This window comes from Bombina bombina, chromosome 7 (genome assembly GCF_027579735.1).
Source record: "Bombina bombina isolate aBomBom1 chromosome 7, aBomBom1.pri, whole genome shotgun sequence".
NCBI lineage: Eukaryota > Metazoa > Chordata > Amphibia > Anura > Bombinatoridae > Bombina > Bombina bombina.
In genome coordinates this window covers 479,621,925-479,640,048 of record NC_069505.1, presented here as the reverse complement: position 1 = coordinate 479,640,048, position 18,124 = coordinate 479,621,925, and the positions used below count along the sequence as shown (strand labels likewise).

Sequence of the window (18,124 nt, the reverse complement as noted above, 5' to 3'; positions counted from 1 at the left end):
CTTCTCTCCCTCCCCCCACCCCATGGTGGGGGTCACGTGATCTCAGTAACCTCTCAGTTACATCTCCTGTGGGCAGAGCCATATCAACTGTTGACCCCGTTTGTGGGGGGGCATTAATTTCCTGTGGTACTGGGTTAGTTTGATCTCAGTTGCTGCCATCATAGTCATCTGTTGGTTCATATTTAGATTAAGTTAGGAGTTAAAGGGACAGTCTACACCAGAATTGTTATTGTTTAAAAAGATAGATAATCCCTTTATTACCGATCCCCCAGTTTTGCATAACCAGCACTGTTATATTAATATATGTTTTACCTCTTTGATTAGCTTGTATCTAAGCCTCTGCCGACTGCCCCCTTATCTCAGTGCTTTTGACAGACATACAGTTTAGCCAATCAGTGCAGACTCCTAAATAACTCCACGGGAGTGAACACAATGTTATCTATATGACACACATGAACTAGTACTGTCTAACTGTGAAAAACTTTCCAAATGCTCTGAGCTAGGAGGCGGTTTTCAACGGTTTAGAAATCAGTTTGAGCCTACCTAGGTGTAGCTTTTCAAAAATACAACCAAGGGAACAAAGCAAATCTAATGATAAAAGTCAATTGGAAAGTTGTTTAAAATCGCATGCCCTATCTGAATCATGAAAGTTTAATTTTGACTAGACTGTCCCTTTAATAAAATAAATTTTGACCTGTGATGGTCAAACATTTTTCCCAACAAGAAGTTGTCTGTTTCTTATTTCAGTAATGAAGCAGTGTATGTACGTATATAGGGCTAGATTTATCAAAGCTGAGGCATACAGGGGCACGTATATGCGCCCCTGTACGCCTCAGCTCGCCTGTGGTGGGGTGAAATTACCCCCAGGTAATCACAATTGCAAACAAGCGCAATTTTGCGCTCACGTGCAATCCCGCCCCCTGCCCGCGCACAGCCAATCACAAGGGGGCAGGAGCTGTCAATCTCCTCGGTAGGACTCGACCGCAGAGATTGAATTTCGCCACCTTAGAGGTGGCGAAGAGGTTAAGGAAGCGGCGGTCTGGTGACCGTTGCTTGATAAATTACGGCAAGCAAGTTCTTGTGAGAACTTGCAGCCATAGGGCTTTGATAAATCGAGCCCATAGTGTTAAGTTTCTCTTTTGCTGGGAACAGACCAATAGGCCTTTAATCCCTTAAGGAAGTGCAGGGCCCAGCATGGGCCTGGAGCGTGCTAAGGGTTTAGGCTAAAGGAATGTGAGATAGGAGAAGAGGGTGAGCATAGTTGGGGCAATACAAATTGTAGGACTAGGGGATTGGGCCCCTCTCCTTACCTTATAAGCTAGACACCAGTCATTGCTGCTTCCTCTTCTTCATCTGGATGCAAAGGCTGAGAGGTTTCCCTCCCTTCCCCCTTTTGTTTCCTTTTGGCAGATGGTGGTGGAATCACCAACAGCCAATGGCAGGGCTATGAATAATCTATCTAAGCCTACATGAGACCATAGCGGTAAGGTAAGACTCTCCTACCTCTGGCCATTGGGTTTGAGCGGCTTGGGGCAGAGGGACCTTACAACAGGTGGAGAAGTCATCTGCACCCTGGCTGCGGGAGGTCATGGCCCCGTTGAGTTGGAGAAGGTCACTAGAGGGAGTGATGGTAAAGTTGGCGAGGGGAGGCGGTAGACCTCAAGTGCGCAGGAGGTAACACCTCTCCCTCCCCCCACCCCATGGGGGGATGGGGGTCACATGATCTCAGTAACCTCTCAGTTACATCTCCTGTGGGCAGAGCCACGTCAACTGTTGACCCCGTTTGGGGGGGGGCTTGATCTCCTGTGGTACTGGGTTAGTTTGATCGCTGTTGCCGCCATCATAGTCATCTGTTAGTTCATATTTAGATTAAGTTAAGAGTTAAAAAAATACATTTTGACCTGTGACGGTCAAAAAATTTTCCCAACAAGAAGTTGTCTGTGTCTTATTTCAGTAATTAAGCAATGTATGTACGTATATATAGTGTTAAGTTCCTCTTTTGCTGGAAACAGACCGATAGACCTTTAATCCCTTAAGCAAATTACCAGAGAACCAGAGTTTCACAGGGGCCAGGTGACTAGGTCAAAAGTCTGATGGGCCAGGGAAGTCACCTGGGCTAGAGCACAAGATAACTCTGGCAAGGATACTAGGTAAGTGACAAATAAACCAGAGATATAAATAATGTGTCAAATGACCAGGGATGCTGCCAACAGTGTCTGAAGCAGGTACAGAAGGTTTAGGAGGCTGGTCTGCTGCATACTTTGAGAGACTTATGGAGACGTTGCACAGCCAAATGTGAAACACAACCCCTACCCCGCAGGACACATGGAAAGCAGGAGCTTATTCTGCTTTGGCTGTTCTGGGCACTTATTCCATTGCCCACTACCCAGATGCCCGCCGCCCACTGCCCAGGCACCCACTGCCCAGGCTCCCCCCAGCACTCGGTCATGCTGTTGCAGTGATGCCAGCTACTGCTGCCAACTCCTCCTTGCTCTGGAGTCTGTCCCACTACCTCTCAAAAGCTCCAACATGTAGCAAATCTCTCATACTCCGTTCAGTACACACTACTGCTCGTGCTCTAGTGTAACTCCTCCACCTCCCTCACCCTGCCTCTTCCCTCCACTGCCCTCTTATTCAATAATCTTCCAATAAGCTTCTTGCATGCTACCCCTGTCTCTTGAGTTCCTGGGATTTTGTATGGCACCATTTAAAAAAATGTAATGACAGCATTTTTTTTAAATATAAATACAAAGTACAGCAGTTGGCACTAGCACAGGGCCCCCCTAAGTCACTTCACTCTAAGGCCGGCCCTGATGTCTCATACGGCCTATTCTGCAACACATCAACACAAGGGAGGGAGGAAAACAATTATTTGAAGCAGGAAACAAAGAGGGCTGAAAATGGCTGATTAACATTTATACCAGCTAAGTCAGCACACCAACACCACAGTCACTCACATTTATACCAGGTCAGCCCAGCTCACCAACACTCTCAACAAAGTTACAGCACCACAGTCCCTCAAATAGCTCAAGGAGTTTAACCCTTAGAGCACTCCAGACTTACAAGGCATCCTCTGCTTATGTGGGCCCAGATTACAAATTGTGCGGTAAATCCATTGCGTATGCACCGCACGCAAATTGGCCGTACCGCTATTTTCATTGTGCCACCATTACAAGTGTCATTCAAGCTTTCTTTTTGCGTGCATTATGGTGCGGTATGGTGCTTCATCTTCATCCATCGCGGGACCATATTCTTCAATCTTCATCCTGGCCGCGGGTCCATCTTATATCTTCATTCTGGTGGCAGAGACGCGGAGGCAGAGGTCATCGGTGACACAGAGGTCCTCTTCATGCGGTTTCTGCAGCACACTGAAGATTGAATGCAAGGTACCTCTTTTATATGGGGGTACCCTTGCATTTCTATTGGTTGAAAAATTAAAATCAGTCAATAGGATGAGAGCTGCTTACATCCTATTGGCTGATTTGACTTTGATTCTTCATACTCATCATACTCCTTAAAAAGCTGAATGATCAGTGAAATGTACGTCAGAGGTTTACGCTGCACATATTCGTCACGTCACCGGAGGTGGGACTTACTGGTACACAGTACAGCTCCATTATCGGTAGTGATGCGCTTAGGGAGAGTGAGCGTTTGACTTTGCCGTAGGCCTAACTATATGGTGAACTTGTCCTACACCTCTGTGAATGTCCCATGGTGTGCATTTTTTTAAATTTGTAATAAATTGCATATATTATTTTTTTTTAGAACTTTTATTTTGATGAAGGTCATATCATGTACATTTGACATTCAATAGATGTTGCAGTGAGCATTAGTTAACATTACATTTAACAGATAGTCTAATGGCAATACTGCTCAGGGTCGATCTAGTTCAAGTCTTTGGTTGATCTAGAACAATGTGGATACATTTGAATATGTATGCCTTCAGTTTTTCATTTATATATAAAATAGAATAAAACACAACATAAATAAATACATACGGCTAGATTACGAGTCTTGCGTTAACCTTAAAAAGGTCCCAACGCTGCTTTTTAATGCCCGCTGGTATTACGAGCCTTGCAGGTACAGGTGTACCGCTCACTTTTTTGGTCAGACTCGAAAATACCGCAAATCCGCTTACGTCAATTGCGTATCCTATTTTTTCAATGGGATTTGCCTAACGCCGGTATTACGAGTCTTCCAAAGAGTGAGCCGTACACCCTCTCCTGTCAAGCCTGGTACCGCATTTTAAAGTCAGTAGTTAAGAGTTTTATGGGCTAACGCCGCAGCATAAAACTCTTAACTAAAGTGCTAAAAAGTACACTAACACCCATAAACTACCTATTAACCCCTAAAACGAGGCCCCCCCCCCACATCGCAAATACTAAAATAAAATTTTTAACCTCTAATCTGCCGAACCGGTCATCGCCGCCACTATAAAAAATATATTAACCCCTAAACCGCCACACTCCCGCATCGCAAACACTAGTTAAATTTTAATAACATCCGGACGGCATCTTCTATCTTCATCCATCCGGCGCAGAGCGGGTCCATCTTCAAGACATCTTCTTTCGACGTCTTCTTACTAAATGATAGTTCTTTTAAGTGACGTCATCCAAGATGGCGTCCCTTCAATTCTGATTGGCTGAAAGAATTCTATCAGCCAATCGGAATTAAGGTAAAAAAAATCCTATTGGCTGATGCAATCAGCCAATAGGATTGAGCTGGCATTCTATTGGCTGTTCCAATCAGCCAATAGAATGTGAACTCAATCCTATTGGCTGATCCAATCAGCCAATAGGATTTTTTCTACCTTAATTCCGATTGGCTGATAGAATTCTATCAGCCAATCGGAATTGAAGGGACGCCATCTTGGATGACGTCACTTAAAGGAACAGTCATTTAGTAAGAAGATGTCGAAAGAAGAGGATGCTCCACGTCGGATGTCTTGACGATGGACCCGCTCCGTGCCGGATGGATGAAGATAGAAGATGCCGTCTGGATGAAGACTTCTGCCCGTCTGGAGGACCTCTTCTTTCCGGCTTGGATGAAGACTTCTGCCCTTCTGTAGGACCACTTTGCCCGGCTTCGTTGAGGACTTCGGCACATTTGGGTGAAGACTTCTCAAGGTAGGGTGATCTTCACTGGGTTAGTGTTAGGTTTTATTAAGGGGGGATTGGGTGGGTTTTAGAGTAGGGTTGGGTGTGTGGGTGGTGGGTTTTAATGTTGGGGGGGTATTGTACTTTTTTTTACAGGTAAAAGAGCTGATTAATTTGGGGCAATGCCCTGCAAAAGGCCCTTTTAAGGGCTATTTGTAATTTAGTATAGGGTAGGGCTTTTTATTTTTATTATTTTGGGGGGCTTTTTTATTTTATTAGTGGGATTAGATTAGATGTAATTAGTTTAAAAAACATGTAATTATTTTATTATTTTCTGTAATTTAGTGGGGTTTTTTCCGTACTTTAGATAATTGTATTTAATTGTATTTAATTGTAGTTAATTTAGGGAATTAATTTAATTATAGTGTAGTGTTAGGTGTAATTGTAACTTAGGTTAGGTTTTATTTTACAGGCATATTTGTATTTATTTTAACTAGGTAGCTATTAAATATTTAATAACTATTTAATAACTATTGTACCTAGTTAAAATAAATACAAAGTTGCTTGTAAAATAAAAATAAACCATAAGCTAGCTACAATGTAACTATTAGTTATATTGTAGCTAGTTTAGGATTTATTTTATAGGTAAGTATTTAGTTTTAAATAGGAATAATTTAGTTAATTGTAGTTATTTTATTTCGATTTTTATTAAATTATATTTAAGTTAGGGGGGGTTAGGGTTAGACTTAGGTTTAGGGGTTAATAACTTTATTATAGTGGTGGCGTCGTTGGGGACGGCAGATTAGGGGTTAATAATTGTCGGTAGGTTGCGGCAACACTGGGGGCGGCAGATTAGGGGTTAATAAATATAATGTAGGTGTCGGCGATGTTGGGGGCAGCAGATTAGGGGTTCATAAGTATAATGTAGGTGGCGGCGGTGTCCGGAGCGGCAGATTAGGGGTTAATAATATAATGCAGGTGTCGGTGATGTCGGGGGCGGCAGATTAGGGGTTAATAAGTGTAATATTAGGGGTGTTTAGACTCGGGGTTCATGTTAGGGTGTTAGGTGTAGACATAAATGTTATTTCCCCATAGGAATCAATGGGGCTGCGTTAGGAGCTTTATGCTGCTTTTTTGCAGGTGTTAGTTTTTTTTTCAGCCAGCTCTCCCCCATTGAATCCTATGGGTAAATCGTGCACAAGCACATTTTACCAGCTCACCGCTAACGTAAGCAGCGCAGTTATTGAGGTGAGATGTGGAGCTAAATTTTGCTCTCCGCTCACTTTTCTGCGGCTAATGCCAGGTTTGTAAAAACCCGTAATACCAGCGCTGTCTGTAGGTGAGCGTTGAGCATAAACTGCTCGCTAACACCTCACACCATTACCAACAAAACTCGTAATCTAGCCGATAGATTGTAGAGGAAAAATAAATTTCTTGCCCCAGGGTGCCAGCCTGCTTTAACTAGACATACTGATGAAGTTGTTATCATTTCTGAAAACCTGGCAGAAAAGTGGGTAATCAGGGGGCGGATTTTATACAGCCTGTCAAATTAGGGATTCTCCCTAGGGGGGCACAGGCTGTTGTCGCTGAAGTGCATGAACTGTAGAATCATTTCATACCTCTTCCTCGACATACTCTGGGAGAAAATGGGGGTAGAGCAGATGGGGCTACTGCTCCAGTAGGAGTGAAAGGAGGGTTTCTTTATGATGCCCATCAGCATAGTCAATGTCCAGAATTTTTTAAATTCTGGCACATTGATGGGGGCCCATTGCTGCTTTGCCAAATATGTTTCAGGCTTTGCAGCACAGAACTGATGATCTACCTATCAGGATCTAACTGCCACTCTCCCCTTAGTTGAGCATGCAGTACATAATCCGAGTTCCTTATTGGGTAAATTATTTGGGAATGCTGTGCTTCATTTAAGGCTAGGATGTATTGTTCCCATTTCTTCATAAACTGCTTCGTTCTTCCCTGGAGATCCAGTAATGAGCTTTTTGCAGGTAAATTTTTGACATCAGAAAATATTATTTCCTGAGTTGTGATGGTTAAATTTTTGTTGGTTATGGAGTTCACCCACCTCGTCAGCATTCCCCAGAATCTAGGAGTAGATCTACCACTGGGTAGAAGCATTTTGGGCATTTCCGTTCCGAGTTTGGTTCCCATGTTCTATATGTTTTGGGTGTTATGTTTGCTGTCTCCAGTATTTTGGTGTGTGGTTCTCTTATACTAAGTGTTGCTCTCCTTGTTTTTATTGTACTTAGTTAAATCATAGAATGAGTTATGTCTGAGCCTAAAATGTGGCACCATTTTTCTCCAATTTGCTGTAATGTGTTTGCATTATCAGAGGTGTACTTAGTAACCACAGGGCCCAAGTGCAAGAATCTAAGAGCAGTGGCAGGTCAACGTTTTTTATTGATTTTTTTTTTTTTGTAGTGTTCTTATATTCGTAACCGCATTTCTATTTTTGACAAAGCCTGTCTGGTCTTTGTGTACCAAGGGGGGGTAATCTAGTCGCAAGAATCTTGGTGAATAATTTATAATTCAAATTCATGAGGGATATGGGTCTATAGGACGCGGGTAGGTTGGGTCTCTGTCCGGTTTAGGGATTAGGCTAATGTTTGCTTTGGTGAATTTTTGTGTCATTCTGGCCGATCCTGCCATGATTTCATTGAATAGTGTGGAGAGAGTCTCTGCTACTTCTGACTTGATTATTTTATAAAATTCACTTGGTAAGCCATCAGGGCCCAGGACCTTTTCGAGTGGCATGTCCACAAGAGTTTAAATTATCTCTGTTATAGTTATAGGTGTGTTTATGGTGTTCAGGTTTTCTTCTGTTAGGGTGGGAAGTTTTATGTTATTCCAAAATGTAGCCTTGGCCTCCTCATCTACATTTACCCCTTTATATAGCTGTGTATAGTAGTTTTTGAATATTTTGTTGTATTTTTCTGTCTACTGTGTGATAGATACCCTTATCTAATATGGATGTTATGTTTTTTGTGCTTTTAGCTAGTTTAGTTATTCTTGCTAATAAACGCCCTGTTTTGTTCCCATGCCTGTAAAATCTGGCGTGGGCTGCTTGCATGTCTCTAGCCGTGTTTTGGGTTAGCATTGTGTCTCTTTGGACCTTGATGTCTTTATATTTTTGTTTAAGTATCTCCGTCGGATGTCTGAGATATTTGATTCTAGCATTTATTAGTTGCCTCAACGCTAGCTCTTTCCTGGCTTTCTTTTTTTTCTCTCCCTGCAATGACAAAGAAGGTGATCACCCCTCTGAGAACGGCTTTTCCCGCCTCCTAGTATAATACTGGGTCTGTTACATGTTGCAGATTTAGAGATTTGTATGCCTTCTGAGATTAACGTTGTGAGGGAGAGTGCCTTTTTGAATTTATTCAGCATTAAGTATTCCCTTTTTGCATTTGTTGATGGTTTTTGAAGACATTGGGGCCTATTTATCATATCTCTGTCGGACCTGATCCGACAGTGCGGATCAGGTCCGACAGACATCGCTGAATGCGGAGAGCAATACGCTCTCCGTATTCAGCATTGCACCAGCAGCTCTTGTGAGCTGCTGGTGAAACGCCGCCCCCTGCAGACTCGCGGCCAATCGGATGCCAGCAGGGGGGTGTCAATCAACCCGATCGTACTCGGGTTGAGCAGGCGGACAGGGTTATGGAGCAGCAGTCTTTAGACCGCTGCTCCATAACTTGTGTTTCTGGCGAGTCTGAAGACTCGCCAGAAACATGGGCCTTCAAGCTCTGTTCGGAGCTTGATAGATAGGCCCCTATATGTTAAATTGGGATTTTTGAATGTCTGCTGGGGTCTGTGGTACCACGTTGAAGTCGCCCCCAGTATCAGTGGAGTATCTGGGAAGCTAGGAAGCTGCGTTCTGAGTTTGCTCCAAAAGTCTTGTTTGTGTGTGCGGGCCATACATGCCACCTAGAGTTACCAAGCTTCCCTTGATCTCCAACTGGAGTAGTAGGTATCTGCCTTCTGTATCTGCAAGGGTTTTGAGTATTTTGTAGTCTAGTTTTTTTCCTACAAAGGATGGTGACTCCCCTAGCCCTAGTGGTATCATATTTTGTGTATATGACCTCCCCCACACAACCTTGCTTAAGTTTTTGGTGCTCTACTTGTTTGAGGTGTGTCTCCTTTAATATAGCTATATCAGTCCGTTTGTATTTTAGTTGTTTTAGTATGGTTTTCCGTTTAATAGGTGATGTAACCCCTCCCACATTCCAGGAAACAATCCTTGTTCCCATTTTATTGTTAGTGTGTGCTATCTCAGTGTGCTCTCCTAGAGAATATAGCTTTTTCAAAGGTTATGTTCAGTTAGTGAATTTTGTGAATTATGTTGTGTTTGTGTGAATGTGCTTTACTTACAGTTTGGCACCCTAGGGCTTCTCCTCAATGATAAGAACACCAGTTAATATACTATCATTAAGTTCATTTCTAGAGTGAAGAGAATAAATTGTTATGATTCAGTGCAGTGTGGGCCATAAAGACCCATTACGTGCATAAAACAAGGTGATAGATGAAAAACAGTAATAATGGAACAAGTGTATGAACAGCATAAAACAGTGCAACTATATGAACAATACAAAACAATTCAGCCTCCCCACCCCCCACCCCACTTTCAAAAAGGATATTTTAGGCCATCGGTGATGGCTTTTTGTGCAGTAATATTTAGTCCTCCGTCTTTACTGACAGTTTCCGCTGCTATTCAGGTGTCTGTAGGAGCCTTTCTATCTTTCAAGGATGCAGTATTCAGTCTGCTGCTTCTTCGATGCGATTTTCCTCTTTTCTCTGTTCCTCCACGAGACTCCTTTGGAGTAGGTATAGTTGAAGCTGTTTCACTGATCAAACACTTTGGGACCTTGTGGTGTCTGTAGTTTGAGACGGGCCGCGTACATCAGGAATATTTTCTCTCCTTTTTCCCAGAGTTCCTTGCAATATGGTGTAAACTCTCTGCGTCTCTTAGCTACCTCCGCCGAATAATCCTGAAAAAAGTGTATTCTCTTTCCTTCATATATTAGCTCAGGTGCTTGTCTGTATGCTTTCAGGACAACTATCTCATCTTTAAAATTGAGGTACTTTATTATAATTTGTCTGGGTGCAGAAGGTTGCTCAGATCCTGTTGTATTTGCTTTACATACCCTGTGTGCTCTTTTTGCTATGCATGGTATGTTGTCTTGCGGTATTTTCAGCAGGTTAGGTAGTATTCTCCCTGCAAAGTCCATCAGTGCAGGGTGTGGCACTGTTTCGGGGCAGACCGACCACCCCAATGTTTCTTCTGGACCTGTTTTCCAGGTCGTCCATTTTTTCTTGTAGAAGTTTATTTTGTCTCTGTAGTTGGATGATGCTTGCAGCGGATTCTCTTGTCAGTGTTTCATTCTCTGCAGCTGCTTATCTTTAGTGTGTAAGGAAGGTTTAGGCAGCTATTTCCCAGGTAGTTCAGTTAGGGTACAGGGAGAAGGGGTACAGAAGAAACAGCCTCCTATTCTAGCTAGATGTTAAAATTCCCATGCGGGTGGAGGTCACTTGTTTGGAAAACAATAATAAGGTGATAAGATGCACTCCAGTGGATGCTAGCCTGGGAGATATTCAATTTACAGCTACTAGGGTTGTGTGTTGTCTGTGTTGACGTAGCACCCTATTCCTCTCTGATTCCAATGTGGTCTGTATAATAGAGGCCGGCCTTGTAACTGTGGTAGGGCTTAATAAATTTAAGATGGACTGTTGTGTTGGTGGCAGATTGTGCTTCTCTGCTTCCCCAAGTGCACAGATTATGTTAGGTACGGCCTTTTATTGGAGCAGGTCTGCAGTGTATGTAAGGCAGCCTATTTTCACTGCGTGTGAACTGTTGCCACGATGGCGGCCGCTCTCAGCTTGTAGCGTATATTAACCAGCTTACCCTGTGTGTCTGCACCGACCTATCCCAGGGTTTGCTGGGCAGGTAGATGTTCTCCTCAGTGCAGTTTCCCCTTTGGGATCCAGAGCGAGAGTGCTGTCTCCTTTTTGTGGCTGCAATTGCCTGCAGCGCGGTTCAAGCTATCGGCTTGTCAGTGGGGGAGCCGGAAGTAGGGGCTCCTTGCTGCGATGTGTCCGGACAGGGTTTTGTTCTTCTCCTGCCATGGGTTGTCAGCTTTTAGGGCCGAATATACGGCGACAGAGGTTGTGTTAGGAGCTAAAAGATCGGAGCTCCTCTTTCCTGCTGCCACTCGCAACGCCTGCCCACCGGAAGTCAAATTGCATACATTTTTAATCATCTGTTATCCACTGGTATACTTACCATGGGAGTGAGTGATTAATATATGTCTACATCCTGAGAGCTCAGTTATAGCTCTGTTACATGTGAGTAGGTTTCTATATAGCCTTAGTAATTGAAGATACAATACTTCACAATACAATGAGGCCAATTTATCAAAGGTCTTGTGGACCTGATCCGACAGTGCAGATCAGGTCCGCAAGACCTCGCTGAATGCGGAGAGCAATACGCTCTCTGTATTCAGCATTGCACCAGCAGCTCACAAGAGCTGCTGGTGCAATGCCGCCCCCTGCAGACTCGTGGCCAATCGGCCGCCAGCAGGGGGGTGTCAATCAACCCGATCGTACTCGACCGGGTTGAATTCCGGCGATTCCTGTCCGCCTCATCAGAGCAGGCGAACAGGGTTATGGAGCAGCTGTCTTTAGACCGCTGCTTCATAACTGGTGTTTTTGGCGAGCCTGCAGGATAGATAGGCCCCAAATTATCTTTCTTCCTGAGGTGAACAAGTTCTTTGCAGAGTTTCTGGGGAAGCAGCACCTTTAATATCTGTTTATATCCTGAGAGCTCAGTTATAGCTCTTTTGAATGTGAGTAAGGTCACTACAAATTCTATCCATTATAAAGAGTTACGCTTTGTTTACCTTCTCTCTTTGAGGTTACATTGTGCAGATTCTGTGGGTCAAATTGCTACATTTGGACTATATCCTTTCAATTTTATTACAGTGTTATATTGTTACACTTTTTATTCATTGTATCTTTTTTCTTTATTGTAAAGTTTATCACTGCAGAGTGAAAGTAACACATGTTTGCATATTGTCACTAGTTGAGGTTGTTTGTTCCAGTAACTCAGTCATTTCTAAGGAAATAAAACAAGAAGTAGTTTGTTCATTATCAGTTGCACAATCAGGCTTTGGTAGCAATGGGTTACAATTTAACATATTAAAGGGATAGTAAACACCAAAAATGTTATTGTTTAAAAAGATAGATAATGCCTTTATTTACCATTCCCCAGTTTTGCATAATCAACACTGTTATATTAATATACTTTTCACCTCTGTAATTACCTTCTATATAAACTTCTGCAGACTGCCTCCTTATCTCAGATCTTTTGACAGACGTGCATTTCAAGCAATTAGTGTTGATTCTTAAATAACTTCACGTGCATGAGCACAGTGTTATTTATAGGATAAACATGAACTGACGCCCTTTAGCTGTGAAAAACTGTCAAATGAAGAGGGGGGCTTTCAGGGGCTTATAAATTAGCATATGAGCCTACCTAGGTTTAGCTTTCAACTAAGAATAGCAGGAGAACAAAGCAAATTTAATGATAAAAGTAAATTAGAAAGTTATTTAAAATTACATACCCTATCTGAATCATGCAAGTTTAATTTGGACTTTACTGTCCCTTTAACTGCAAAGTAGCGACTAGGCCAGAGACAACCCTAGAGGCGTGCTGATGAGCAAATCATTAATGTAGCAACCTCAAACAGCAAATGTGCCAGCAGCTATCAGATTACACAGAGAAGATGGGTGCTCCCTTACTGAGGGACACATAGACCTGTAACTCCACCTCTACCATAACGCACATTTTTTTAGGATAAGTTGATGTTGCATAAGTTGTATAATCCATAAACACATACAGTACTGCTTAAAGGGACAGTCAAGTCCAAAATAAACTTCCATGATTCAGTCAAGGGGGCGTATTTAAGAAAGGTCTGTCGGACCTGATCCGACAGTGCGGATTAGGTCTGACAGACCTCACTGAATGCGGAGAACAATACGCTCTCCATATTCAGCATTGCACCAGCAGCTCTTGTGAGCTGCTGGTGCAATGCCGCCCCCTGCAGATTTGCGTCCAATCGGCCGCCAGCAGGGCGGTGTCAATCAACCTGATCGTACTCGATCGGGTTGATTTGCGGCAATGTCTGTCCGCTTTGCTCAGAGCAGGCCGACAGGTAATGAAGCACTGGTGTTTCTGGCGAGCCTACAGGCTCGCCAGAAACACGGGCCCTCAAGCTCCATCCAGAGCTTGATAAATGGGCCCCAAGGCATGTCATTTTTAAAAACTTTCCAATTTACTTTTATCACCAATTTTGCTTTGTTCTCTTGGTATTCTTAGCTGAAAGCTTAACCTAGGTAGGCTCATATACTAATTTCTTAGACCTTGAAGGCCGTCTCTTATCTAAATGCATTTTTACAGTTTTTTGCCACTAGACGACGTTAGTTCATGAGTGTCATATAGATAACATTGTGCTCATGCACGTGGGAGTCAGCACTGATTGGCTAAAATACAAGTCTGTCAAAAGAACTGAAAAAAGGGGGCAGTTTGCAGAGGCTTAGATACAAGATAATCACAGAGGTAAAAAGTGTTTTAATATAACTGTGTTGGTTATGCAAAACTGGGGAATGGGTAATAAAGGGATTATCTATCTTTTTAAACAACAACAATTCTGGTGTTGACTGTCCCTTTAACACACTACATACGTTAGTCAGGAATCTACAGGGTTAACAAGGAAGCTGTCAGTAAAAATCATATCACATCCTGTGTATAATAAGAAGTGACTTCTAGTTTCATTTCTTGTCACTAGATACAAACATGGCATCTGCTGATCTGAAAGAGGAGCTAACCTGTTCCATCTGCCTGAGCATTTATACAGATCCTGTAACTCTCAGCTGTGGCCATAACTTCTGCAAGGGATGTATTGAGATTGTGCTGGGTACCCAGGAAAAATGTGCATGCTATACCTGTCCTGAGTGTAGGGAAAATTTCAGTAACAGACCTAGACTGCAAAGAAACCTGAAGCTACATAATATAGTAGCTACTATTCTTCTAAGTCAACCAGACCAAAATGAGACTGGGATCTCCTGCACTTACTGTATCCACTCTTCTGTACCTGCTGCTAAATCCTGTCTGCTGTGTGAGGCTTCTCTGTGTGATACCCACCTGAGGGTACACAGCAAGTCTGAGGAACACGTCTTAACTGAACCCACCACTTCCTGGGGTAACAGAAAATGTTCCAAACACAAGAAGCTCCTGGAATATTACTGCACTGAGGATGCTGCCTGTATCTGTGTGTCCTGCTCCCTGGTCGGAGAGCACAGGGGACACCAGGTGGAGCTGCTGAATGAGGCTTCTGAGAAGAAGAAAAAGAAACTGAGAAATTATCTACAGGAACTTAACTCTGAGAGAGAGAAGACTGAGAAAAGAGTCCAGAGTCTGCAGGAGCACAGGAGAGGGGTGCAAGAGAAAGCAGCTGGTGTAACAGAGCGACTCACTGCCCTGATTAAGAACATCAGGAAAAAGTTTGAAGACCTAGAGAAGAGAGTCCTGAGTGACATCACCCGGCAGCAGGAGCAGGTTTTACTCACAATCTCTGATCTGATCCAGCAGCTGGAAAAAGAGAAGGACGAGCTGACCAGGAAGATGTGTCACATTGAGGAGCTGTACAACATGACTGACCCATTAACTGTCCTACAAGAACAGGAATCACACAGAGATGACTTCTGTGGTGCTGAGAAGGGAGATAATGAGGTCACACAGAAAGGTGATAAACAGGTCACTGTTAAGATGAATTTGGATGGGGCTCTGATCTCAGTGATCATACACAATTGTTTAAGTGATATTGTGACTTGTGTAAAAAAAGGTCTGCCGGTACAAATGCTATCAGGCATATTGCTGGATATAAACACAGCTGCTAATAAAGTATCTCTGTCCAGGGACCTGAAAACTGCATCCTGGTCAGTAAGGGGCCAGCAGCGACCAGAAACACCAGAGAGATTTAAAGATTATTATCAGGTATTAAGCTCCAGGAACTTTTCCTCAGGAAAATTTTACTGGGATGTAAAGGCCAGTGTATCAGGGGACTGGAGGGTGGGGGTGTGTTACCCCAGTATGGGGAGGGAGGGAGATGAGTCTCTAATTGGAAATAATAACAAGTCCTGGTGTTTACATGGAGTGGATAAATATGTTTCAGTGATACATGACTCTATATACACTGCATTACCTAACTGTCTATCATGTGACAGGGTAGGAATACTGCTGGACTATGAGGCTGGGCGTCTGTCCTTTTATGAGCTGTGTGACCCAATCAGACACTTACACACCTACACTGCCACCTTCACTGAGCCTCTTCATGCTGCATTCTATGTAGATTGTGCCAGGGTGAGAGTTATGAGCTAGATACACTGACCATAATAATAATGCTGCTACCTGTGAGGCAGTGATGTTTGTGTATTGTGCACATTGTGTATATGATATAACATTTTTGTGTATAAAAGACTGATCTTATATTATTACAAGTAACTGTGCATGTATATAGTTATAACATAAGGGGCAGTGTAGAACAGAGGTTATTAAACAATAATTACAGTCAAGTACAGTAAAATTATGTGTCTATTAAACTTACATAGCTACATTGCGTATTGTCATATGTATGGTGTAAACACACACATTGTTACAGTTATACTCACATGTGTATATATATATATATATATATATATATATATATATATATATATATATATATATATATATATATATATATATATATATATATATATATAAGAAAAAACGTGTGCCTGTTTACATACTGTATAAACACAAAACACATGTATGATAGCACACACACACACACATGACACATACTGTACATACAAACAAATATATATACCTACATAAGCACAGTCATACATTTGTATAAATATATACTCACACATACATATAAACACACACTTAAACACACAGACATACAACACACACAATATATATATATATATATATATATATATATATATATATATATATATATATATATATATATATATATAAATATATATTTATATATAAAGATAGATAGATAGATAGATAGATAGATAGATAGATAGATACACAAATAATCATATATACACACACAAAACACTGCACATACACATGAAAACAACAGACACGCACACACTAATAATCACATACATATGAAAACACTCACACAGAAACGCACACACTAATAATCACATACACCTGACACACTCACACACACACACATGTACATACACGTGAAAATACTCACACAGACACAAATGCACATACACATGAAAACACTCATGCAGACATACACACACAAATAATCACATGCACATACACATGAAAACACTCACACACACACACTAATAATAATCACATGCACATACACATGAAAACACTCATACACATACAAATAATCACATGCACATACATATGAAAACACTAACGCAAATACACACACACACACAAATAATCACATGCACATACACATGAAAAAACTCACACAGACACACACAAAAATAATCACATGCACATACACATGAAAACACTCACACAAACACACACACAAATAATCACATGCACATACACATGAAACACTCACACAGACACACACACAAATAATCACATGCACATACACATTAAAACACTCACACAGACACACACACAAATAATCACATGCACATACACATGAAAACACTCAAGCAGACACACACACAAATAATCACATGCACATACACATTAATACACTCACACACATATAATCATATGCACATACACATGAAAACACTCACACGAACACAAATAATCACATGCACATACACATGAAAACAATCACACAGACACACACACAAATAATCATATGCACATACACATATAAACACTCACACAAACACACACAAATAATCACATACACAAGAAAACACTCACACAAACACACACACATACAATCACATGCACATACACATGAAAACACTCACACAAACACACACACATACACATATAAACACCCACACAAACACACACACATACAATCACATGCACATACACATATAAACACTCACACAAACACACACACAAATAATCACATGCACATACACATGAAAACACACAGGCTTCTATTTAACAAAGTCTGGCGGACCTGATCCGACAGTGCGGATCAGGTCCGCCAGACCTCGCTGAATGCGGAGAGCAATACGCTCTCCGTATTCAGCATTGCACCAGCAGCTCACAAGAGCTGCTGGTGCAACGCCGCCCCCTGCAGACTCGTAGCCAATGGGCCGCTAGCAGGGAGGTGTCAATCAACCCGATCGTACATCGATTTCCGGCGATGTCTGTCCGCCTGCTCAGAGCAGGTGGACAGGTTATGGAGCAGCGGTCTTTGTGACCGCTGCTTCATAACTGCTGTTTCTGGCGAGTCTGAAGACTCGCCGGAAACACGGGTCGTCAAGCTCCTTTCGGAGCTTGATAGATAGGCCCCACAGACACACACACAAATAATCACATGCACATACACATGAAAACACACACAAATAATCACATACACATGAAAACACTCACACAGACACACACACATACAATCACATGCACATACACATGAAAACACTCACACAGACACAAACACAAACAATTACATGCACATACACATGAAAACACTCACACAGACACAAACACACACACAAATAATCACATACACATGAAAACACTCACACACAGACACACACACACAAATAATCACATGCACATACACATGAAAACACTCACACACACACACTAATAATCACATACACATAAAAACATTCACACACAGACACACACACACACTAATAATCACATAGACATAAAAACACTCACACACAGACACAAACACACTAATAATCACATACACATAAAAACACACACAGACACACAAATAATCACATACACATGAAAACACTCACACACAGACACACACACACAAATAATT

The 18,124-nt window shown here is 42.1% G+C and overlaps 1 protein-coding gene across 1 annotated transcript; it reads left to right on the top strand.

Moving 5' to 3' along the window:
* The first annotated feature begins 13,956 nt into the window (after nt 1-13,956).
* LOC128636012 (E3 ubiquitin/ISG15 ligase TRIM25-like) lies at nt 13,957-15,775 on the top strand. Its single transcript, XM_053689084.1, has one exon. The coding sequence runs from the start codon at nt 13,957-13,959 to the stop codon at nt 15,538-15,540; it is 1,584 nt and encodes a 527-aa protein (XP_053545059.1). The 3' UTR covers nt 15,541-15,775.
* The last annotated feature ends 2,349 nt before the right edge of the window (nt 15,776-18,124 follow it).

Excerpts from the sequence above, each read along its gene's own strand:
- LOC128636012 (XM_053689084.1), top strand. The coding sequence starts at position 13,957 with ATGGCATCTGCTGATCTGAAAGAGGAGCTAACCTGTTCCATCTGCCTG.